The sequence below is a fragment of the Takifugu flavidus genome, chromosome 12, assembly GCF_003711565.1.
Source record: "Takifugu flavidus isolate HTHZ2018 chromosome 12, ASM371156v2, whole genome shotgun sequence".
Lineage (NCBI taxonomy): Eukaryota > Metazoa > Chordata > Actinopteri > Tetraodontiformes > Tetraodontidae > Takifugu > Takifugu flavidus.
Window position 1 is genome coordinate 3,191,788 of NC_079531.1, and position 24,666 is coordinate 3,216,453.

The 24,666-nt window shown below is 41.1% G+C and overlaps 1 protein-coding gene across 2 annotated transcripts in view; it reads right to left on the reverse strand.

The window, feature by feature from the left end:
* The window catches only part of cntn5 (contactin 5), a 56,384-nt gene that overhangs the window by 20,747 nt on the left and 10,971 nt on the right, over positions 1-24,666 (reverse strand). For both annotated transcript variants that reach the window (XM_057049925.1, XM_057049924.1), the window contains exons 2-9: positions 20,071-20,188; positions 14,610-14,816; positions 12,281-12,404; positions 12,027-12,202; positions 9,036-9,131; positions 7,413-7,616; positions 4,998-5,100; positions 1,289-1,470 (exon numbers count right to left, since the gene is read on the reverse strand). In XM_057049925.1, coding sequence (XP_056905905.1) covers positions 1,289-1,470; positions 4,998-5,100; positions 7,413-7,616; positions 9,036-9,131; positions 12,027-12,202; positions 12,281-12,404; positions 14,610-14,816; positions 20,071-20,125 — 1,147 coding nt within the window. In that variant the 5' untranslated portion in view covers positions 20,126-20,188. The remainder of the gene's footprint in view (positions 1-1,288; positions 1,471-4,997; positions 5,101-7,412; positions 7,617-9,035; positions 9,132-12,026; positions 12,203-12,280; positions 12,405-14,609; positions 14,817-20,070; positions 20,189-24,666) is intronic.

Sequence of the window (24,666 nt, forward strand, 5' to 3'; positions counted from 1 at the left end):
CAGAGGAGTCCCATATGCAAGGTACATTATGAGCACCTCACCACCACATAGTCGACAGAAACCAGCAAAGCTGCAGCAAGCACTTACAATGTTCATAAATATCAGTGTCATTAATCTGTTTGTGTTTTCTTTTTCCATATTTTGCACAATTCCCCAAAATATATTGTTATCATCATTATTATACATCACTGGCAGGCGAGAGCCGAGCTGTACGGTAACCAGGTGATAAAGGGATCATCACCAATAGTCAAATACAACATATAATCAAATTAGGGAAGGACAGTGAACTTTTTTTCCCACTACTTATAAAGAGTTGATGTGCAATATAAAACCTTTAGCAATAATGCTAGTCCAACTAAAAACTCAACCTTTGAAACTCTATTACAACCTCAAAAGGGAACAGATAGTAGCTATTGACCTTTTCTACTATGTGTTGCAAGTATTTTTATCCTCATTCAACTGGTTCTCTCGTAAAATTATTTTATATACTGCAATATGTGTCATCATCATCAGAGTGATCCTGTCAGATTTCTGTGAACCAGATGCAGCTAATTGCAAAAGTGGAGGCAATTTACCTCTGATAATGTTGATCGAAGATGCAGGATTTATTTAGTGTTTTATTTTTAAAAGTGAGGGTCTTTATTATTCCCTCCGGTCTCACCTTCATGGCATAAACAAGAGTGATGCGACTTCCCCCTTTCGTCTTATTACATTATCAATCAACAGCAGGTCAAAGACACGACTTTCATCTGAGCGGAGCTCAAAACAAAGAAATGTTTAAAAGTGACAGTACATTAATGAAAGTGACTGGAGCTGGTTACCGCGGTGATCTGCCTTTAAAAAACCCCAATGCTTTAACATTCATGCGGTGCACAACAGCGAAAATTTATGGTTAAATGTTGGGTGCTCAGACTGAGCCATGGTCATGCATTTCCAAGTAGATTTAGGATGCGTGGAAGGACATTGTAGCCATGAATTATTGTTCGGGAGCATGGTTTTATAAATTATACTTGTGTGCATGTGTGTGTCTTTGACAATGAATCCAGCTATTAATCCCCTCTAATTATTGAGGAACCCGGACTCATCTTCAGTCTTGAACAGAACGCTGAACCCAATCAAACGTGTGGAAAACTCTATCAGCCCATGCAGAACCAAACTGATAACAACAAAGTCCTTTCTAGGAATAGAAACCAGAGAACTACTGATGAGTTTTAGAGAATGTGAAAAATGAACACACACACAGAGTGAGAAATGAAGCAGGAATAGTTGAGCGCATGCTCCGACTCACTGTAAACCTGCAGATGGCCTTTGAAGGCTGTGCCTCCTCTGGGATTCTCAGCTTTGCATTCATAAGTTCCAGAGTCCTCTAGCTGAATGTTGGGGATTTCCAGAACTGCCTGGGACTTCCGAAGTCTTGCTTTTTTGGGGATGTTGCCATTTATCTTCCTCCATGTAATTGTTGGCACTGGGCTGTGACCACAGAGGAGGAGAGTGGATTAACTGTACTGTGCATAAAGTCGCTGCAATAACACAACTGGGTAGTGACATTGAAAACATGTTGACCATATTTACACTCCTTTAGTAGTGGCATGCACAGTTTTTTCTTTTACAAAGATCAAAATGCAGTGATTTTATGAAAACAAACTCAATGTCTTCATTGCAGCAGCATTTGACTCACACTTTAAAGGAAAATTCTAGTATTTGTAACAAGAGCCAGACGGCGTTTAAATAAGGGACGTGGAGCTAATGTGATCCGCCGCTGTTTACTCCCAAGTGATCCCATAAATCCTCCTGATAACTGACTCAGATACGTGGGGATACAATGTCATACTACAGCAAAAGCTCAGCAACAGTGCCGCTCCGCTCTGGTGTGTTTTGACAGCTGTCAGACAAATGGAAATGTGACACCATGCACACTAGCAAGTCAACCCATCAATCATTCAGTCAGGATGGAAATCTCACATTTGTGAGCATTTATTTCAACTTTTGTTTCCCATTCAGAGGGACAATAGCTGACTACAATGGGCATAGAATCACTGAGAGATTCAGCAAAATTACACAATAAAAACCCTTCTTTGCCCTTCAATATTTTTCCATATGGATTTATATTTTGCTCTGTCTTTTTTGTCACTGACTCATTTGAGACCAAAATAAAGATGTATTGCATTAGCTATGAAAACCATGTGATGTGTGGAAAAGTACATTAGTTTAGATGATAGTTTTCCTGTCTACTGCCCCAGCAGGAGGGACATGTGGAAGTTCTATAGGCACAGAGGCCGAGCTTATTATTCAGTTTCTGTATGTTATTAAAACAGACCTCTGTTAAAGACCTTTGCTGCAGCTGAATTGCCAACTAGAATGACAACAGAGCCAAACATCAGAGGCCTCAGAAGGCTGGAACATGAAGAGTGTATCTCTCTGAGTCCATGACAGGATTTCACTTTGCAGGGTGAATAATGAACTGCAGCCAGTGAGCGTGTTCCAAGGACTGGGTGTGGACAGGAGGGAATATATTAACTCAGTTTAGAAATGACAAGCTCTTCCCACCACTCTCTTCTCTCTAAAACTGTTGGCATTAACTTCACAAGTCTGAAATTCCTGAACTATTGCTCCAACTATACAGATTATACTAAAAATGGGAGTTCAACACGTCATAGTTTTAATTCTGGAAGGTGAGCTCTGCTGATTACATCTTAATTAAGACTCCCCATACTGTAGTCTACAAAGTATCAACTCTAGATACTATTGAACTAACTATTGTCCGTTAATATGCGATGCTCTTATTCTCTTGTTGATTTATGCAGGATTTACATATTGTGTTCCAATTTATTGTAGAGAATTTCCTCTCATCTTTTGGGGTGGGAGGATCTGCATTTCAAAGGACTGTACAACTCGGAAAACTGTGGGTATTAAGGATAGATTTTCAATAAAAAGCCAGGATGTATAATTCCAGCTTGAAGCCTATATCAATAATTTATATTCTTTCAAAAGAACCCATTTCCAATATTGTGCTCCAAATGGTTAAGACCACAAAAGACGTTAAAGAGAAAGAGAAGTTATAGAAATGACATCGCCAAGATGTGTAACCCCATCTGTGACCTTATCATTCTAACACTGAGGTAGCAATTTAAAAGGACCGCTGGCGTTGACAGAAGACGACGCACATCCTGATCCATATGACCTGACCTGAGCGCGCCCTGAACCCACGAAACGTTTCCCTGCTAACACATTCATGCGTCACACCTGACGTTCCATGTGGAGGAAGAAATCTTTCAAGTGGGTCACCGGAAACATGCACTCGTCTCCTTTCTGTCATTACACAAAATCTGGTTCTTGAGATCTGTAAAGCTAAACGAGGAAAGTAGATGTAAGGACCCTGGGAGTTTTATTGCTTCTGCTCGACACAGAAAGTGGAGTTGTTGCAGCAATTTGGATGAAAGCTTCCACTACATGCTGCGTATTTTATTTTAGGAGGAGAGTGAGTGGGAGACTACGTAACCTGTTAAGTAAGTGCGGTGTTTTAAAGTACAAAAAAAAGAGCCCCGCTTCGGTATCCATTGAAACAGATAAAGCTTAGGGCACAGCACTTACCATTGTTTCTTGTACATGAAGCTTGGAAAAAATTCTATTTTGTGGTTCTATCGCTGAATTAAAAACTTCACTGCAACCTGGAAACCAAGGAGTCCAACGATGAAGTCTGCATCTGCCATACTCACAAACCGCTTCCAACCTAACAAACATGGGATCTATTTTTTTTTATCACATCAATACATTTGTGAGTATTGACATTGTTTCAGTGCTGCATTTGTTCCCAGAGCACTGTGAGTATTCCATCACTGAACACTGGCACTCACCCAGACTTCTTTCCTGTCTTAGCTCACACTGCCATCATAAATATTGATCAGGAGGAAAACAAAACCCATTTTACCTTCATTTTCTGCACCATATAAAGACTGACATTCTTTAATGGGGTGCACTGATAAATCATTCATCTCTATGTAAAAGAGAAAGTCACCGGGATCACTGTTGGACTGAAAGCCATCAAGCACAAATTACTCCAATGAAGGAAGTGCTGAGTGAGGACTCAAGCTGTTTCACTGCTGAAGAGCACCCAAGAAGACACGCTCAGCTAAACAGAGAAATAGAGAAACTAACAGGGTTGTGACACCATCATTCACTGTCCGTATTCATTTAGGAAACGGGTTTTCCCTAATGCTGATAATTAATGGAAATCAAGGTAAATTATGAGCCCAATAGTGATCTGCAGAATAAAGAGATGGATTTCCCTTAAGACAAGAGTAAGCGGTTAATAATGAAGGTGGAAATAATTTCAGAATATTAATTCTGGACTGGATATGCGGCCATCTATTTGATCTGAGTCCATACTTTCGGGGCTCAGATAACAAAACATTAGCACTCAATATTCAGTCAAATTGTTTCGGATTACGGTATATCTTGATTACAAAGACATTCTAGCAGTAAAAGCAGGAGGGCTAACTTTAGTAACGGTGGTAAGTGGTGGAGATTGTAATCCCTGTGGTCTAATGTGTTCTCCCCCCTGGCTGACAGCTCTTACCAATTTCATTTTTCCTTAGACGCAACCTTGGCTTTGTACATTCATAACAGGCCCTGAAAGCACCAAGGAAACACAGATACATTAGGGCTCTCAATTATGAGAACACATGGGTCCCCAGGGCTGAAGGCTTTTTTTCAGTCCTCCCCCCCTGCACGAACATGCCTTCTAACAGCCGAGCGATGATGCTGCACTTCTCAACACTCACTTAACGTCTCCCCTAAAGACAAGATCTGCCCAGTCCCTCTTCAGGTAATGCAATGATGCCACTTAAAGATGAGAAGAGAAGGAAAGCAAGCATTACCTAAAGGGTGCCTAAGAACAGCGAGGCCATTGGCTGCAGTTTATTGCTCCTGCTGATGAATCTGATACTGCTGTAATAAACAACTTGTTTTATTTCTGCAATATGTCCTTGTTTACTTACTTCCCCAGAGCAAAGCATTCCAGCCTGACAGTGGCTCCCCTGGCAGCCAGAACAGACGGGGGGAAATGCACTTCAATTTTCGGCTCATATTCACCCATGATACCTGTAAAGGTTAACACCAAGGAATGCAAACATTAGAAGCCAGCTGGCAGAAACAGTTACTTACCCACACATTCCTGCCATCTCCATCTCTGATTTCTGCGTACTACATTACTACTAAGTGATTCTAGACACCAGATTTTCTCATGCAATTTTCTTTGTTTACGAGAAGGAGCCGAAGGTGAAAAGTTGTGCAGATCTTGGAGGAAAAAAACAAGAAATCGACAGTTTGTGATGCATGTGATGATTGCTGAAGCGTAACTGCACATCAGACGTACCATCTGGGATGCGGTTCCACCTTATTGACCGGTTGTTGTGACTCATTGGCATTTGAGTCTTTCAAATAAATGGAGAATATGGTAGTTTTGCACAACAAAAAGACCCTGACCATCACACAAACGAAGAAAACAACAGCAGTCAGAAGTAAGAACATGTTATCAGTTGTGATAAGTGTCATTTAGCTGCTCTGATCTGTCATTTCCAGCTAACAGGGTCTCTCGCTTTCTTCAACACTGTGTTCAGGCGCCATTTATAACCATGTGGGCATTCCGAGTAACAAAACACCTTCAGCTGGGTCCCCTCGTAATTACTTGACTTATTAAATGTGAGTTTATGCTGTGAATATTACATTAGGTTCTTGCCCTTTCCAGATGACAGCTAACCTGTATGATGCTATTTATGCCACTCGGGGAATCAGGAGGAACTTTTTAGAATTAACAGCAAAACATATGCAATACGCACGTACGCTATATGTGCACAGTAACGCCTGATCAGTGAGACTGATGACTTGAGTGACATTTCAGAAAGCATCATTTCACCTCGTACATGAGCCTGACACTTTTTATGTGCTCAGACGAATACCGTGCACGGTGAGTTGTGGCTGTCGGTGAATGGAAAAAGGAAATTTTATGATGTTTTTTCCAAGAACTTTTGAATTTCCAATCTCATTCTCAACATTTATGGCTGTGACGGATCACCTCACACATAATAGATTTGGTGTACTTCTTTGGCTCCTGCTGTGCTCCATTTCATTAGCGGCTGAATAAGATGGAATTAAAAAGAAATATGGCTAAATCATTGCTGCAGTGCAGCTTATATCTATGTTCCAGTTTCAGTTCTCATCGCTCAATCAATTCGATTTTATTTATGCAGCGCTTTAAAAAACAAAACGCTACCCAGATAAAAAAAAAGACAACAGACAATAAAACCCTGCTGCGGTGTATTACCTGACCATGAAACTACGGTAAGTAAATAGATGTTTACTTTGGTCACATCTACTGCTCAAATGTTGTCATCCATTACTCAGACACATATTTATGCTGTGGTATGCAGGAGGGTCTTTGTAAGGTGCATTAGTCCAGAGTTCAGCACTCAGCTCAGCTAGGTTCTAAGTGGACTGTAAACTGGCGATCAATGGCTCCAGCTGACTATAACGGAGCCCGGATGCTTGTTTTGATTAAGAGTCTCATATTTGGTGCTGGCAGTGGTAAGCCACACACATCTGGCTTGATCTCTCAACTGTGCACACTTTTAGTGAGACCACCTGACTGTGACGGTGGTCTCCTGCCAATAGATAAAAATCCAAACAATAGTACATGGAATCCTAAAAACACGCATGCGCAGCCATATGAGGCCGTGCAGAAAACACTGGTGCTGCAGGGAATGCGATGCTTGAGACAAAACACCGCAACAACCCTGGTTCTGAGGAACAACAGCTCTTTCACAGCCCCACTCAATGTAGTCTCAGTGGCTCCATCATTCCTTGAAAATGACAGGCACTTGCGCGCAGTGATGGACACGTCTCCGCTTAGCCAAATGTAAAAATTGCCTCCAGGTGAAAATCGCTCCTGTATTCAACAAACAGCTCCACTGCATGGCTCCACAGAGGCCCGTATAAAGATGTAAAATCTCATCCACAGCAAGGACCATTGATTCGGTTAATTTTATGCTGGAAATGATTTCCCCGATGGCCGGTTTCAGCAAAACACATTGTGAGGGATGGAGGCTCCTCGTACTTACCAGCAAATCATTACTCACCATCTATTTAGGGTGCGTGTACAGCACAATCCTCCAACACAGGTTTGGCAAACAACAATATTTTCCTACTTAATGTGTCTATAGATGTCAACACATAATAAAACAATAAAATCAACAAAATCTATATTATCAGCAGGTTGTTTTCAGATAAACCGGTTCAGATCTAGTCTAAGATCCTGGTCTAAGTGTGACTTATCCAGGAGATTTGCCTGTATTTCCGGTTCTAAAAAATTCCTCTTTTGGTTTTTCCTTTAGTTTACTGCTTATGTGAAGCCTCACCGTCAGTTTTCAGCGTGAGAGGTGTCGGTGGACTCAGAACACGCGCGTTAGTCACAGTGTTCTTCACCAGACAGATGTAACTTCCCACGTCCGACGGCTGCACCTTGGAAATATACAGGTTTCCCGTGTGCTGGGAGATGAAGCGGCGACTGTCCTCGGCAACAAATGAGGGGAACTCATTAAACACCCAGCTGTAGATAATCTCTGGAAAGACAAGGGAGCGCACGGTCACGGCGGAAACATGTGGCTCCGTTCTTGTGCAGACCTGCAGCCAAATCTGTTTTGATCAGGATTTAAACCTCCCAGGAAAATTAAAAAAACAAAACAATGTTTTCACACCATGATTTCGACTTAATGAACACTGTTTAGACTTTCAGATCATGTCCAACAACTCTGGGGAAAGTTTGAGCAAATTTGTAGGCAGCAGACCATCTTTAATGTCAACGCTCTTAATCAGCTCTCAACACCTTTGAAGCTCTCATAAGTTTAAGACGTAATGACTTTGGCATTTGTGCCGCCAAATCGAGAGCAAGCCGTTCGTCGCTGTTATTTTCATTAAATGGTGATATTAGTAAAAAGGTAATAAATCCCTCACAACTGATTCTGCAGAAATAAAACTATTGATATAAATTTGGGGAGAGAGAAATGAATCGCTGCTTCTTCAGCATCGGTGAAAAACTGCGAGATCACGGCTCAGCCGAGCGTGGCGTGAATGCACGGGGATAATCGTGACCTGTGCAGGTAAAAGATCTGTTAATCAAAGCCAAACACAGACTGATCACCTGTGCTCAAGGGCATACGGTAGAAATCTCAGCGCTAAATCATTCCTACACATTGTTAGCGCTCTGAATTTTAAATGTACCTGCTGTAAATCATCACACATTCATCCCGCTGAAAACCTTTATCACAGCGCCGTTGCTAAGCATTTCATATTGGACGTGTCCCAGTATTAAAAACCAAACACAGTTTAATGTTATTTCATTTAAACATGAGCTAAGGCCATGATTATGCAAATGGTGAATACTCAGTTTCAAACAACCATAAATACCCACGTTTATTTCTGTGCAAGTTTGCACCTAAAAATAACCTTAATGTGTTTTTTTTTTTAGCACTAAGCATTTTGAAAATAACAGCATCTGGTATAAAAGGGCCTTGCATTTTTTCAGCTGACCGACCTTTCCAAATAAAATGTATTGATCCAATCAAGCAGTGCAACATGAGGGTTTTACAGTGATGTCATGATTCAGCTCCATATTATTGATTACTGTATGTAGAACAGCAAAGCTGCAGCAAACACTGTGATAGTTCATTCATTCAGTCATATTGAGGGTAATAATACTAATAAGAATGATAGCTTTGACTATTTAATAGTATAGAAAAGAAGAATTTTTTTCCTCACTTCTATTCCTGATGCTCTGGTTAATGTCATTTAGGAAAATGGCATCCAAAATGGGAAGTGGGTGCTGAAGAGCACTTGGCTAAAATTTTCATGGATGTGTGCCTCACAGAGGAACATCTGTGCTCTGATTGACATAAGTGGCAGTTTAACATTTCTGCTGATTTTTAATAAGCTGGTCTAAAATTACTAACAGTCATTTACAGTTACACCGAGCTTTGCATTACCTGGTGAATGGGGGGGTGGGGTACACATGAGGACCACGCCCTGGCCCTCGCGGACTGAGACGTCTCCCCTGGCCTTCCTGCTGAAGTCGTTCAGGTCTGCAAGCAGAAATTACTTTTTTTTTTCCTCAACAAATGGTACAACATGTAACGCTTAATCAGGAAATATAAGACTTAAAGCTTGATTCTCTAAATAAGTGAAAATATTGGATTTTCCACTCTACAACAGTGATCTGCGGTAGCTCACAGCTGCTTTGGAAGCTCGTATTTTAGATTCATGGGTGAGTTATGTCTATTGAATGTATGTGAGTGTATTCTTCTGTCAAACGTAAGTTAAAAAAGCAAAGAAGCCAGATGTCTCTTTTTATAATGGGCCCTCACAGCGCAGTTTAACTGTGTAGAGTTGTCCATCATTTGAAAATGCAATCCCATAATTTTAGCCTACTTTGCATGTGTGATTTTTGAGGTATTTATGTTCACAGGCTGCCAGCAGTTCAGCGATACAGCCTGTGAATGTCACCTGTCAGCAGCAGCTGTCAACCAGCCGCTGCTTCTGTTCGCACAGCTACAATCAAAGGTTAGCGCAGATCAATGTTCTCTTCTATAACTTGTATTTATGAGCCAAACAGTCAGGGAGCTAAATTTATTTCCTCTCTGCTGAAACCTGAGTGATGGTTGCTTGGCAGTACAGATGTGGCTACTTCTTTTGTTCAATTAATTCTCCTTCCTTTACTCAACCTTTACCCAAACAGTGAAAATCGGAGTCATCTTTCCATATATACATTTATAATTACATGTTTATATATCGCGTGGCACGTCTTCTACCGAGCATCTGCAGTTCAAGGGATTGATGAAGGACAGATTTCAGTAAACATTCATTCAGTTGGAATCCGAAGGTTGAAGGAGTGATGCTGCTGCGACGCATTAATGGTGAGAAAATGAGATTCCGTTTGCTTGTTAATTAACCACTTAACAGCGTGAATTCTTTCACCACCTTTCCCTTAATAACTTTAGCCCTTCCAGTATTCATAACCCGACATTTTACAATATTGCGTCTTCACACAAGCGCACAAAGGAATTCATCTCCTTACATTCAAGTTCATTCATACTAATGACTATTTAATCATTTAAAAACTTCAGTCATTAGCAACTGCTTCAAAATAAGACAACAGATCCATATAATTGTTGAAAATTGAGGAGAGCCAAGAATAAACCAACGTAACACAGGAGTAGCAGCAAAATGCAAATCAGTTCCTTTAGGATCAATAAAAGCTGAATTAATGGGGATTAACAGGTCATCATATCAGATTTGTAGAGCATTTCAAAGTAGCATATGGAATCTGCCGATCTTAAAGTGCTCGAGTCAAAGAGTCCAGTTGAGTTAAACACTGCTGGACTGCTGAGAGCTCGATACCTGAGCCTCAGCAGTGCCCGTGCTTGCAGAAAGAGTGCCAAGAACCCACCGGGGAGGGAGATCAGAGGCCTTCGTTCTGCCTGCTGCTGCCGCTGAAACCCGCCCAACTGTGAGTCCAGCAGATTTTTAAAACAATGACAAAGAGAGTCGCGCTAAAAACAGAGTCCGGCAGGCAGAAAACAAAGGTTCCACAGCTGAACCTGCCACCTCCTCCTCTCGGGCGGGTTACAGCAAGAAACAGAGTGGTGCTGTTAGCCGGTGCAACTGCCCTGCACATAATGCAGCAGGATGTGTGTAATGTTAACCTTCAGCAGACCCTGCAGGATGTACTCATGGGGCTGTGAAAACCCTGCTGACAGTAAGTGGGCATCTAATTGCAATGTCCAATTATTATAGAGCTCAAGAACCTATTTCATGATACACAATAAACATATTAACAGCAGTTTTTAAAAAAAAACTGTCCGCAGAAAGAAAGAATGACTCTTGCGTCAGATCTTGTTAAAGCGGTCACCAACTGAGACACTGCATGAAAATGTGCCAGCCTGAGAAGGAAAAGTTAAGCTCCATGCTGGGTGATAAATACCCAGCATTTGTTATTCTGAAAGAGAAGGGAAAGGTTTTGCATCCAAATGTGTGCCATAGGGCACAGCTTCCTGTTTACTGCAAAAATGACAAGAGCTCACTCAGATTGTAGGAGAGAGTGATCTCTAGAAAATAAAAACACTAAAAGAAATCACTAAATTCTGTTGTAATTGTAAACTTTAGGTCCAAGCAAATGGAATTAGCAACAAATTTGAGTCAGCATTACACAGCTCACCCATAAAAACTTTCTGAAGTAGAAAATATCAAGAAAATGCCATGTTTCCTTTTATAAATGATACATAAAAATGCTTCTTTGCTGTTGACTGGCACAGGGGCAAATGAGGCAAATGTTTAGATGTTAATAAAAATACAGTTTAAGTGTGCTTGTTGTGTTACTGCTGAATCATACATATTAGCTAGTTCCATGCTAATCCAACCTTCAAAAATAAAATCTCCCTAACATACAGGAACACGTACCACAATGTGCTTTCTATCTCAGTAATGCCAGCAGATTCCCAGTAGACCTGCCACCATGGCTAATGGTCACTGCTCCTCAGGATACAGTGGAGGAAACCAACAAGGCTTTTTCCTCAGAGCACTGAGGTGCTGCTTTTCTGTGTTACCAGATAATGTTTCGGACTTATTCCAGACAATTACTGCAGGATGAAATGCCTTTTCTGCTCTCGTTAAAACCGAGATGTGGCATTTCAGGACACACACCTTGTTAGCAGTGTTGGTCAAGAGACTAAAACAAACGGCCACACGGGGCGTGTTGCATTTTTAGATCTCAACAACAACAAGCATTTGTTATAAATGAAAGCAGGCCAGGAGGTGTGTGTGTGTGGGGGTGTGTGGGGGGGGGGGGGGGGGGGTCATACTGACATTTCGAGATGGGGAAGACTCACAAATTTAACTTAATCAGCGTGTTTTATTGCAATTAAAACATGGCACCTACTCAGAAAAAGGACTTTAAAGCCAATTATTTGCTGTGTACTTACATGCAAATTGTAAAAGTGCATCTCGACTGAGGATGGTGCCAAAGCTGTTCTCCGCTTTACACTGGTACATCCCATAATCGCTGGCCATGCTTGCATTGTTAATAATTAGGCTTCCTTCGACGACGCTGTACCGAAAATCTGCCTCTGAGTCGATTTCAGTCTGATTCAGATGCCAACTGAAACGCACCAGAACAGCATATTTGTGATGATGAGGAGTAAAAGAGCAACAGAGGAGGAAGAGGAGGGCCTCACACCTGTACGTGGGTGCCGGATTCCCTCGGGCTTCACAGTGCATCACCACCTTCTTTTCATCGGAGTCCAAAGGAAAAATGATGTCGTCAGGCTCGTGGGTAAAAAACGGCCCAAACTCTTCATTTTCTAAGAGAAAAATAACAAATTAAAGATCAGAGTTTTACATTGTTTCACATTATTCCTGGGTTTCGCTTGTATTTTTGTTTATGTCAAAGAAAAAAAGCATTTCATTTTATTGCTTCTTGCAACAACAAGACTTAAGTCTCTGCTGAGCTCTGCATTAAATTTCTGCCTGGCAACTTTGGCTGTTTTGATTTCATATGCTGCTTCCTGCTGTGATTATAATTCAAGCTGAAAATTCTATTATTCAGTCAGTGAGCTACATCACAGACTTGTGTCAAGGTACCCTGCTGGTGTCCCAACAGTAGTGGAGTTCCACATTCGCATCATTGGAGGCGTACTGTGCAGGCCGCCGCTAAGTGGCTAATATTGTCTGGTGTCCACACTGACAATATTAGCGTCAGTCCATCCAGTATTAAGAGGGGCAACGGGGCAGAAAGAGCCCAAAAATTACAGCTGAGGTTTTCCAGGTGCAGGATTCTACAAGATTTTAGAACATTGTTGAGTCCAAAAAGCTGTAGTTGAAAATCATAATCTGTGTTTGTTCTCAGCTCCTGACACTGATCCAACCTTTAGTCACCAGCTTATGATAGAAGGCACCTGTCGGAGCGCTTTTATAGAGAAATCCCGCGGCATTATGTTTAATTATAATTTAAATTCACATTTAAATCCATACATACTCATTTCAAACATACATAAGGCATTTGTGTTGCATTTTGAACCGGGTTTTCGACTATCAACATTTACTGTATCGCTTTACGGGTCTCCAGGGAAATAAAAGGCTTTGATACCAAACCCCACAATCAGAATGGGAAAAATGAATCAATATTAAGATATAATGCTGTGTAGGTAAGGAAAGCTGGCTTAGAGAAGTGCTCAAAACAGGCATTATGTCTCTAGAGTGCATCTCTCTTCTTGAGTGCTTTGATGTAATTGATGGTTCCATGCTGTTTTACACAATAAACACCATCAGCGCCCTTATATTTATGCAGGAATTTTAAAGGAGTATTTATTCAATAAAATTATTTCTTAAAAAGTTGATTATAAAGCAGTATGACACAACAAATAAAATAAAAATGTAAATCTGCTGGGTTTTTTTTCCATTCCAAATTAAAGCCTAAAAAGGTTTCAGGAAAAAACAAAACCAAAAAAATAAACCCCCGACTGTTTAAATTCAGAGTTGTCTGGCAGACTGAAGCCAATAAAAAGCCAAATCCTCTTAAAGGTACAAAAGGTGCCTTTCATTTTGGGATCTACTTCAGCCACTGAACATCCATCCAGTGTAATGGTTGAATGCTCGTGTCAACGCTGACAGCAGAGCAGCATCAGTCTCACCTTGGTAATAGAGATCTTTAGAAGCCTTTTTATGGTTGTGATAATGCTGTCCGCACTCAAAAAGATCAAAAAGACACTTACAAAGAGATGAAGACAGACACTGGGAGACAAAAGTTTAAAAAAAGAAAGAAAGATTCTTCACATTGTGACACACACGCCTTGTATTTTATTACTACATTAATTGATGATGCACTGATGTGAGTAATAACACGTTAAACACGAGGGTCTCATTATAGCCACTAGAGTTGTTCGTATGGGGTAAAGATGGCAGTTGTGCCAGATTTATGACAATGTGCTTCCTTGACGCGTTTCGGACGTTAAATCATATTCCTGACAAAATTATCCATCACGTCTGAACCCTCCCCTGACAGGAACACAGAGAGTGATGGATGTTGCCACGATCCCACTCCAATTTCACAAAAGGCACGGCCCCGGTCGCTGCGAACGCCGCGCGCTAATGATTGATAGGCGCGATTCATTTCCAGACCAAATGTAAACGGGCAGGAATCCTTCAAACTGAAGTGTGACCTGAAACGACAGGCGGGTTTAAACAGGTGCACTGCGTTCCTTGAATATGCAGCCCCCTTTTGTTATTTTGGGCTTATTTCCGCAGGTGAGAACAATGTCATGTGAGCTTAAGTGGCTGGTCGTGTTTACACACGGAATTACAAGACTGATTAAACAGAAAGCTCTTTAGACAGAAGAGGGCAGCTGCTTGCATTTCATATTCAGGTATACACATTAGGCTGCTCGGGCTACTTGTGCTGTGGCTTTTTAAACAGACTGTCTCTTTAGTGAGTGAAGAGTTTATTGCATGGAAATGAGGGATTATTCAGCTTGTACGTGCGGCTGCAAACAGGAACGCTTTTTTTTTACCTTCACTCATGTAGTCCTCCTGAGAGCTGAGCAGACTCACGGATGATAGAGGGTGACTGGAGAACACGGGCCATTCGCGGGGGCCCAGCCCACCGCGGTGGTGCTGTCGGGGTCTGCCGTGCGAGTTCAGCGCTGACGAGCTGTCGGCTTTCATTCGCAACACCGCTGCGTATGACACGGGCCGCGCCGCCACCGCTCCTGCAAACTCTGGGAAAATATTGACACACAGAGTGGAGCAATGTCACGTAGATGTCACAGCTTTCAGTAAGACTGTCAGACAGGGGGTCTCGTACTACTCCGACCAATGGTGTCGGTGGTGTCCTCAGTAGAGTTCACCTCCACCTCCAAAGATCTGAACCATATGGAACCACTGGGAAGCCGCGAAACCCAATCATGTATGTAGAATCATCGCTTTATGGACCTAAAACTGTAGGTGGACATGAAAAACACATATAAACTAAGAATAAATGCGTGCACCCCAGCAGCAACGCTGACAGTGATGGCAGCAGAACACATGCTGAAGTCAGCGCCCACAGACACTGTCTCACTGTCAGATCATGTTTATCTCTCTGGTGGCAACTGTCTGTCCTGCTTCACCATCTTTCCTTATCCGTGCTATATAATACTAAACAGTTCTAAGTTTTACGGTTATTTAAAAAAAACAAAAAACAGAAAGAGCTGAAAACAGGGGATAAATGAGGGCACCTGAACTCACACAATCACCACCTGAAGAATAAGGAAATAAAATTTGTTAATTATATCCAGAATCAATAGATTTTTTGGAAATTACCAAAACAATGGGGTACTCACTTTCAATAAAAAACTACCACGTTATTTCTAGATAAAATGTAACAAGATGTAACAAGAAACTATCAGTTTAATTTGAGATGAGATGTTTTCACATAGTAGAATATCCATCATTAAACAGTTGATCAATGAGGAACGAACCCTAATTATTGCCTCACAACCCTCCTCTCTATCACTTCATTTAATACGTGAAAACAACATAACTCAAAACAAGGTGAGAGCTTCTCGTTATGACGTGAGACTGAGCACCCCCACTGTTCTCAGTAACGGTAAGTGTGGCAGAACTACACTTCCATAGTTTGGCACCTGAAAAGAATGTGTAAATTAACTGAGCAAAAGTGAAATAACTAATCACACAGCCTGGAGGACTTCTCACAAATAGATTTAGCTTGTGGTGAGATGATCAGTAGATACAGCATAACCAGCAGAACTCAACAATATAGGAGTTCTTGTTAAATGTGAAGGATTATGACATCAAAACACACATCAATCAGCACACTTTAAAGGTTTTGTGCATTAGTTGCTAAAAAGAAGACTACAAATATTTTCATTAAGTCAGTCACTAATAATAATTATTGGATTTGTTGTATTAATCTTGTAATTCTTTGGATTTTGTCAGATTCTTTAATGCTAAGAATAGTTTTGTTTTTTTTAACGCAAATGCTTGGTCTGGCATGATTGTCATTATTTTGTTTAAGGATTATTGAGGATTACCGGGAGGAAAAAATAGTTTTGGAAAATCATCCACGTTCACCACAATTTGTCACGAATCAACAATGGAAAAAGGCTGCAGACATTCGTATTCGGATGTGTATGGAGCTGACAAAGTTCCCCAAATATCGGCTGCTAATTACCGTTGTCGGTAAAACACTTGCAGGATATTAGGAAAAATAACAAGACAATTAAAGATATATTGTCACTGTTAAATTAGAGAACTTAACTGATTTAATTTGTCTTAATTAAAGGCAGAGGCACACTCGCCATTTATCATATTATTAAAATATACTTGATATAAACATGTCCCTTTATGAATATAAAGTAATTTCAATGCCATTAAATGTGTGGGTTGACTAACACCAATGATTATCTTAAGATGAATGCAATTATAACACGTGAAACAAAAAATAGATTCAAACTGTTTAATTTCAAGTTTAAGAGCTTGTAGTAGATGTGTCAGACTGCAGGTTGACATATTCACCACACACTCAAGCTAAGCTCTTGTTCCTCAAAAATGGGCATATCTGTGGTTGACTGGGCACTAACCAGACCACAAACCAGTCCAGACCAGAGTGATTCTGGTTGAACACCAACCAAGCAGAGCGGAAATTGGATGAATAGCTCTACGCAACACTCAAAATGTACCCGAAAAACTAACAAACAAGCTTTGCTGTACCACTGCGGACAGATTATATGTCACTACTATCGCAAAATGGGTCTGAACAGTCTTTAAATGGACTCGTGTGTGAATTACGGTTAAAAAAAAGGCCTGCAATCTTTCATCCTTTGACTACTGAAGCAGTCAGGAAGTGGCACTTGTTTACTGTCAACTTGATCTGATAAAAGCACCGACCCCTGCAGATCCTGCTGATCCTCATCTCTCAGAAGTGTAAAATAAAAACCAGAGTGTTGTGGACGGGGCTGCACTGCGGTAAAGAAATAGTTTCGGCTCTTTACATCGTTTTGATGGTCACATCACCTCGGGGCACAACGGCACCTTTGTTCCTGAACGAAGAACACGAAGCCAAATGTTCCTGGTGGCACGTCCTTGTCTCTGTGCATATGTTTAACATAAATACCCTGAATTCAGCATACACGAACATCACATTTATCACGTACTGTGGCCGGATCTGAGGAGACTCACACTGGCCTGAGACAGGGGCCTTTAAAAACCAGGAGCAGAGGTAAAGGTGAGGCTAATGGAAGGTGACATGTCTTCCATGAACAGAGGGGAGACCCGGGGACCGAGTGAAAATCTAATCTAGTGTAGGTCATGTGGTTGGCACAGCACTGAAGATGTTAAACTAGTTTGAGTTGAGTTGCTGGCCAGTTTGCAGTCCACATATGGAAGTGAGAGTCAACAAATATCCAGCGTTCCAACTCAAAAATGCCTTTTTATACCTGCAATAGATGCAACGTTTTTGCTAATAAGGATGCAATTTTTATTTAAAAGTATACAGTTTGCAGATTAAAGGGAAAAAAGAGCCAAGTAAAATACCTGTTAATTAAATCAGCATAACTGACTAAACACTTTCTGATAGACTATGTAAACATATTGCTTCTGCAGCTCTAGCAGATAAAATGTGTCCTTTATGGCATCTTTAACACTGCAGCAGTGATAATAATAATTTTAAAAAAAGCTGCAGGCATGAATCTGTCGGCCTCAGCTCAAGAGCCCGCAGTGTGAGCTTTTGGACTCATCTGCAGCCTTGGGACTGTATCTGGAAAAATTAATTAGAATAACGTGTGGCACGTAGGTGACACATGGGTGGGGGCTCGAGGAGATGGACATGATTAACCATAGCCTGTGAGATTAATGAAGACCTTCACAGATTATGTTGACTGAAGCTGATTATGCCCGAGACCATTTATTCAGCAGAATATCATTACAGATAGAACAATCCATACATCAAATGCAAACTCACCTCACCTCCCATCACAGCAGACGACTCACTAAAACCCAATCTTTCCTATGATCCTTGGTATCATCGGAATATTGAAACAGTTCCTTCCACCTTGTCAAATTACAGAACCACAGCTGAGCTTCCCTGCATCTGTAGGGCAGGTGGAGTCTTTGTGAAGCCTCCGGCTCCATAATAAAACTTTCCTTTCTTCAAATGTGATCCCGTTGTTAATCTAACACAGTTACCAAGTAATAACACAAAATCCAGGCAAACGCTTTTTTTTCTGAACTGGTAAAGCAGATGACTAGTGCACAAACGTTGGCATCATCACACAGGTTGATTAAATGTGCTTGTGTGAAATATAACATTCTTTGGAGCTGATTATGTCGCTCACGACTGCTAATCAACTTACCGACTAAAGCTGTGCAACCAAGAGAAAATTTGATTCTTGCCAGATGGAAAAATTCCATTCGTTTCTGAAGATGCGGACAGAAATATATGCCGATGCTTCAGTTAACAACATGGAGAGTAATCATCATGAAGGTCTGCCATGTGTTAGTGGAACAGTGGTAAAAGTATTGGGACTGATTCAAAAAGGGGCTCTTAAACATATGAGAATTTCTGTTGTTGTTGTTATGTGTGCATAAATGCCATGTTTATCCACCCTGCAAACAACCATATTTGTTGTGCATGACTGTTTTGCCCTTGATGAAAATTACTGCATGCATTAGTTGTACAGCATTTTATTTTCAGCACACTTTAAACCTTGAAATACCGCAGACTTTGCTGAGGAATTACCATTGCACGGCAAGCAATGTGTGTATTCCAATGAGAGGTGGACCAGATGGAGTGAAGAAAAACATGAACCCAGACGTTGTGGCTTTTGAGCCACTTTAAAACGTGAGAGAATTTTAATCACACTGCACCATATTTCAGTGAGATGAACCCATTAGAAAGTCACGTGCATGAAATTTCTTCCCATGTTTTCATTTGGACTCTGTAAGAATGTAAATATGTAGAAAAGGTGGAAGTTAAATGAATGAACAGGAGTGCAATCAGCATATGCCTGGTACAATCATTATCACGAGAAAGCACTAAGATGTTATTAAAAAAAAAAAAACTGTAATTAATGGGTGAGTAACTTTGGAAAAGGAATGTGAAACCCCTGTTAAGTAGCTTGCCTGCAGCAGAGGGGCAGCTGGAGACTAAGTGATAAGAAGCAGTACAGTTACACTGCTCATTTTTGCAGTAAGACGCTTATTGGTAATTCATCTGTAAATTAATGTACAGTATTGACAAAGAAAAGAGCTTATTAATGATAGCTGGCTGTTACTAAAAGAAAATGATGTTTTACAGTATGAATCACCTGTTCAAACTAAAGTGTGCCATTTGTCCAAAATGAAGCCCTTAAAGACCAGATCCAGATGTGTGGGGTGCAGAGGTGCAGGGAGCAGAGATGAGTTCAGAGACTCAACTTGTGTGCTAAAGGACACACATGTTTTGATACAAAAGTTGACATTTTGGGGAACAGATGGTCTGAAAGAGGAATTAATTAATTTGAAAAAAAAAAAAACTGTAGCAACCACCCTCTGACAGCTGCTGGCTCAGGAACCTTCAGCCACCCCAAAATACCACCTTGACATTCTTACCCAGGTGAGATGAATCACATTCATGAGACCTCCATGAATCAGAGGGTGGCAGTAGGTGTAATGACTTATTAATGGGTCACAGCTCGGCTCAGGTGCACCTTCCAACCCACATAATGGCAGGTGGAGTCTCTCTCGGGATTATCTCCATGGTTTAAAACTTACAATCTAATGTACACAACAATGTATTAAACAATTATGTACAACATTTATAACGTAATAAATCATATTTATCAGAGCCTGAAACAAGGACATCCACTCACGTGATGTAGTGAGGTGCTGGGTTACTGCTCATGCGTTAAATCATTGTTTCCAGAATTAGGGGAGAAAATACCAACAGGAAGTGACAGAAACTGCATATATAAAGAGATGTTTTGAATTTCTTACCTGAAAGGCCACTGATGACAGACAAAAGGAGAAATGGTTTCCATGGTGACCCCATGTTGTTGGGAAGGGTCCCTTGTGCAGCAATGTTAGCAGATCAGCTTCTTCATTAAAGCTGCTCCTGGGAGACAAAAACATTCGGGTGTTTTTGGGTTGTTTTTAGATTTGCTGTGCATCCAAAACAGGAACCAGAACTCCGGCTATCAACGCAAACACCACACATACGTTTCAGATCACGAAAAGATGCAACATAAACAATATCCGCGCTAATGATGTAAATCTCCTGATTGCTTCCTGTGGTTTTCTTCCCCTCAGCACTTTTGGAGGCAAAAGCAAAAGAACTCGGTGACAGGTTAACCTGTGCCTGCACGGATTTCGCCGAGTTACGGCATCATTGCGTTTCCACTTATCTGCACATTCACCAGAAACTCCAGTCAAACAGCCATTCACTTTAAAACAAAGCCAGCCACAATCAGCCAGTAACACAGCTAAGACTCATGCAGGCACATTATTTATCTGCTGTAATCCGGTTCAGTGACAACAGGAATGGTGCCAGCAAACATTCCAACAATGGAGGGAGAAACGGACACAATGGACGTCTTCAGGACAAAACCGCGGACACAAAGAAGACAGAACTATTGTTGCTGTATTGACAGACGCAGTTCTGAATATAAACTATACTAATTGAAAATATCCCTGCTGTGTCAGCCTACAGGATGAAGCCTCTAATATCTGCCCACCTTCTTATCCTCATCACATCCGTCCATTGCTGCAGCCTTTCACATTATTTATCACATATATTTTAGTCTCTTTTAAATGTACGTCCACTCTCTCATCCACGTTTACCTCACAAACTGGCTGGCTAATTTTTATTGAGGATGTCATAATTAATGCAGCAGGGGTTGGAGTAATGGAGACTCTACGACAGCTGTGAGGGCCGAGGGCAAAATTAGAGTTGCTGTGTCTGCAATACAAGAAAATCACCATGGCGCTGTGCTGCCCAGACGTAGTACCTCCCTTTATTGATAACAACAGTCAATTTAAGAGCAGCCACGGTCCACCATCAGCTTTTCGTTCCTGTGGTTTATTTGGTGGCGAGAAAAGGAGGAGAGAACGGTCTGCTCAGACATGAAATCCCACCAAATGTAAAAGATCTCTTCACATCATGAGCACAAAAGGTGATTATATTTTAAATGGCGGTGGATGTTTTTAGCACGATATGAGGACAGTTCACTAGCTTTGCTCCCTTGAGGACAGCTTAAGGTTGGCTGTCAAGACAGAGTCTTTCTGCAGACTGCACTTTTGAAGAAAGTACTCCTGGCCTCCCTTACTTTACTTGAACCTTGCTTTTATCGGGGCTACACGCCTCTTATATACTTTAACAGAGCACTTCAGCCTCAGCCGTCATTCAGACAAAACATAAAATGCATTTGCAGCAAGACATCTAAAATAAAAATACTTCAAAGACGACTACACGGTTCACTTTTTAAGCAGCAACAACAACCTGTATATCTTCACAGAAACGCCATGAAAGAAAAGTTGCGCCTTATTCCATGCCCTAATTCTCCCAGTGTGCTACACTGACGGGTTACTCTGGGCTGCGGAGGACGATTCTGCTGCACTCCTGACAAGGCAATCAGAGTTCCTCCAGATGGTTATTAATGAGCTACAGCACAAGGCGCACCGGAGTGCCCTGACAGCACTCGCAGTGATGCCTCATCCTGGCGACGGGGCTGTTTTCACAAATGTGCTACATAAGAGGCAGATGCAGACATCATGTAGCTGCTGAAGGCTCCACAAACCCACTACTAGATACAGCACATCTTACTAGACACTTAAGTAATTAAACCACAAAATCTCTCTGACAAATGTAATCAGTATAGTATGCACGTGTTCATGTCATGAGTAGTTGTATGTACATGTCTGTCTGCCAACAGATAACAGAAGGTATGAGGCTGGGATATTACATCTATTCAAGCAAGACAATAGCACGTTGTTGATATAATTGTGAACAAGTGTATATTTAGAGAAATACATCAAGAGCATCTACCACAAATTGTGGAAATACATTAAATTTACTACAGCCTGTATACCTGCTTCAAAATAATAATGCAGTAGTACTGCGCTGTGGTCGTCTCATATCTCTCACATTGGAATCAAAGCAAATCAAAGCAAGAGATGTCGTGCATTTCTTTTTTGCGGGGGGGGTCTACTAACCCTCCAGTAATCCTGGTCTGCAAACTGAATGAAAAATGCATCACTGCTCCTTCAATGTGCATCAGATTAAGTTGAATGAATGGAAAAATAATCATCCATTCATAATCATGGTACCTTTGAGCAGAAGAACTATAAGTAGAAGAGTTATAATTACTGTTAAAATGAGTTCTGGTTGGAAAAATGCTAAGATGCTTGTACAACATATTTATGGTAATATGGAAACTTTTGAGTGCCTAACTTTCACTCTCTGGAGCGCCGCTGTGGTTCTATGTTGCAGTGGACAGAGCTCAGCAGTACGGATTGAGGAAAAGTCCATTTGGACGTTCCCAAAGCACAATTTGAGTGTTCACCCAGATGGACCAAACCCACCAGACGTTGGAGGAGAAGAAATCCAGGAGATCAAGGCTGGAAGGCGGAAAAGCTCGGAAGGTCCCAGCGGGTGCAGGTGTGAAATCGGACAAAGGATGGCGGTGAAGCAAAAATCAGTCTATTGTGTCCTCCTCTTTACTGCCTGCATAACTGCGCCTCAGACCTGCTGCTGGGATGTGTTCCGAGGTCTGGACTTCAGCCAGGGAAGGCGGGACTGTTTATTCCATTTATGATTTCTTTGCAAACTCCATAAATCTGATGGACATTAGTCTATAGCTAGACAAACTTCACGGTGGGTTTTCTGTATTTATTGACCGTGTTGCAAATAATTCCACATGTCATAATGGAGGTGCTTAAACTCTCTATGCTGACTATAAGTGTAACCTTATAAAGGTAATATGCAGCACAAAATAAGGACTTTTCCTTTTTTTTGACAATCAAATTAAACTCTATTGGTTCCAGTTCAGCTGTGAATATCAACACTAAAATATCACTTTTATTAAAAAAAATAAAAAGAAGAAGGTTAAGAAGCCCTTTATTAAAAAGGATTTAAGTAGAATCAAAGCTCCAGTAAAGGTTCTGTTGAAGCACTGATTTGTCTCGCTAACATCTGCCATTGACGTGTCAATCTTGAGGAGCTGTCTGCCTAGAAAGGGCACGTGGTCTTGTGATGGGGGGGTAAACAGCATCCATAAAGACAGAGGTGTTGGAGTAGCAGCTGGCGGATCTGTGAGCAGTGCCAACATCACCTTCTCTCACATCGGGTCCTGTCAGCAGCACAGATAAACACGTCGCTCCCGTACATCTTTAAACAAAAGGCCCTCCCTAAACTGTGTCCTTTGTCTGTCAGATACACATCCGTGATTTAAAGAGTAAAGTCTATATATATATAGAGAGACTTTTATTCTATATTCTATATTTTTTATTTAAAAGCTGCAGCCTGTGGCAGAATCGGTACCTTGATTGCTTTCACACACGCATGTCCAACAAACATGGAAGCAGCTTCTGACAGATTTTGTCTCCTTGCATAGGGACCTGTTGTGGTCAGACTAATTTTGTATGTTATTATTAAACCTCATCTTTGAGGATTGAAAATTAAACTGACAAAAACCCTAAAGTGTCCCCAGCCGACAATCTGAGCTCTCAGATAATCCTCCCCCCATCTGGTATGAATGAGTAATAAAGAACAGGACCAGTCTCGATTTTAGAAACACGTGCAAGCAAGAAATAGAAGTAACGGTGTGCATTTGCAGACTTTACCTCATGATTAAACACTATTTGAGATTTTGTTATACCTGATACAGCATTTGCTCTTTTGTGCATCAGTGGTTCTTCACAACCTGCCAATAATCTAGCAAAATATTCCCCGACCTGTGGACGTGCTTGAAAGCAGAATATGCAGTCGTTTTATTTTATTTGTCTACTTAACACTGAAGTGCCCTCTCTGAAGACATGCAGACCAATAACGTGCATGTGGTCAGAGAGCAGAGAGACAAACTGGAGTGATGATGTCATTTACAGACGGCTCCTGGAGCTGTTTTGGAGAATGATGACAACTCTTGGGACAATGAGTGTCCTGAAGGCGATATAACTGGAACACAGGGATATTTTCCACAGCCCTCTATGCAAGTACAATTCATTTGGATGTAGTATTAAATGAAAACTCCTCTGAGCCTAGCGCCATTTATTAGGTTTGTCTTTCTTAATCAGTGGCAAGAAAGGCATACAGTGACATCACGATTCAGGTTTCACTTGAGGAGTCTTAAACGTTGCTGCCTGATGGCCCCATTATTTCCTCAGCAAATCAGTCTGAATACCACTCAAAACCTATTTAGTATGAAAAAAAATCTCCTCAGTGAACATCTGAAGTGGAATAAAATGGCATCCAACAACTATTCAGTAACAATATGAGGTTGATTATTAAGGAGACATAGCAAAAAAAAAAAAAAACGCGGTGAAAGTGATTAATTAGATGATTATTTTCTGTGATGAAGCTTTGGCGCGTGTGCTTTC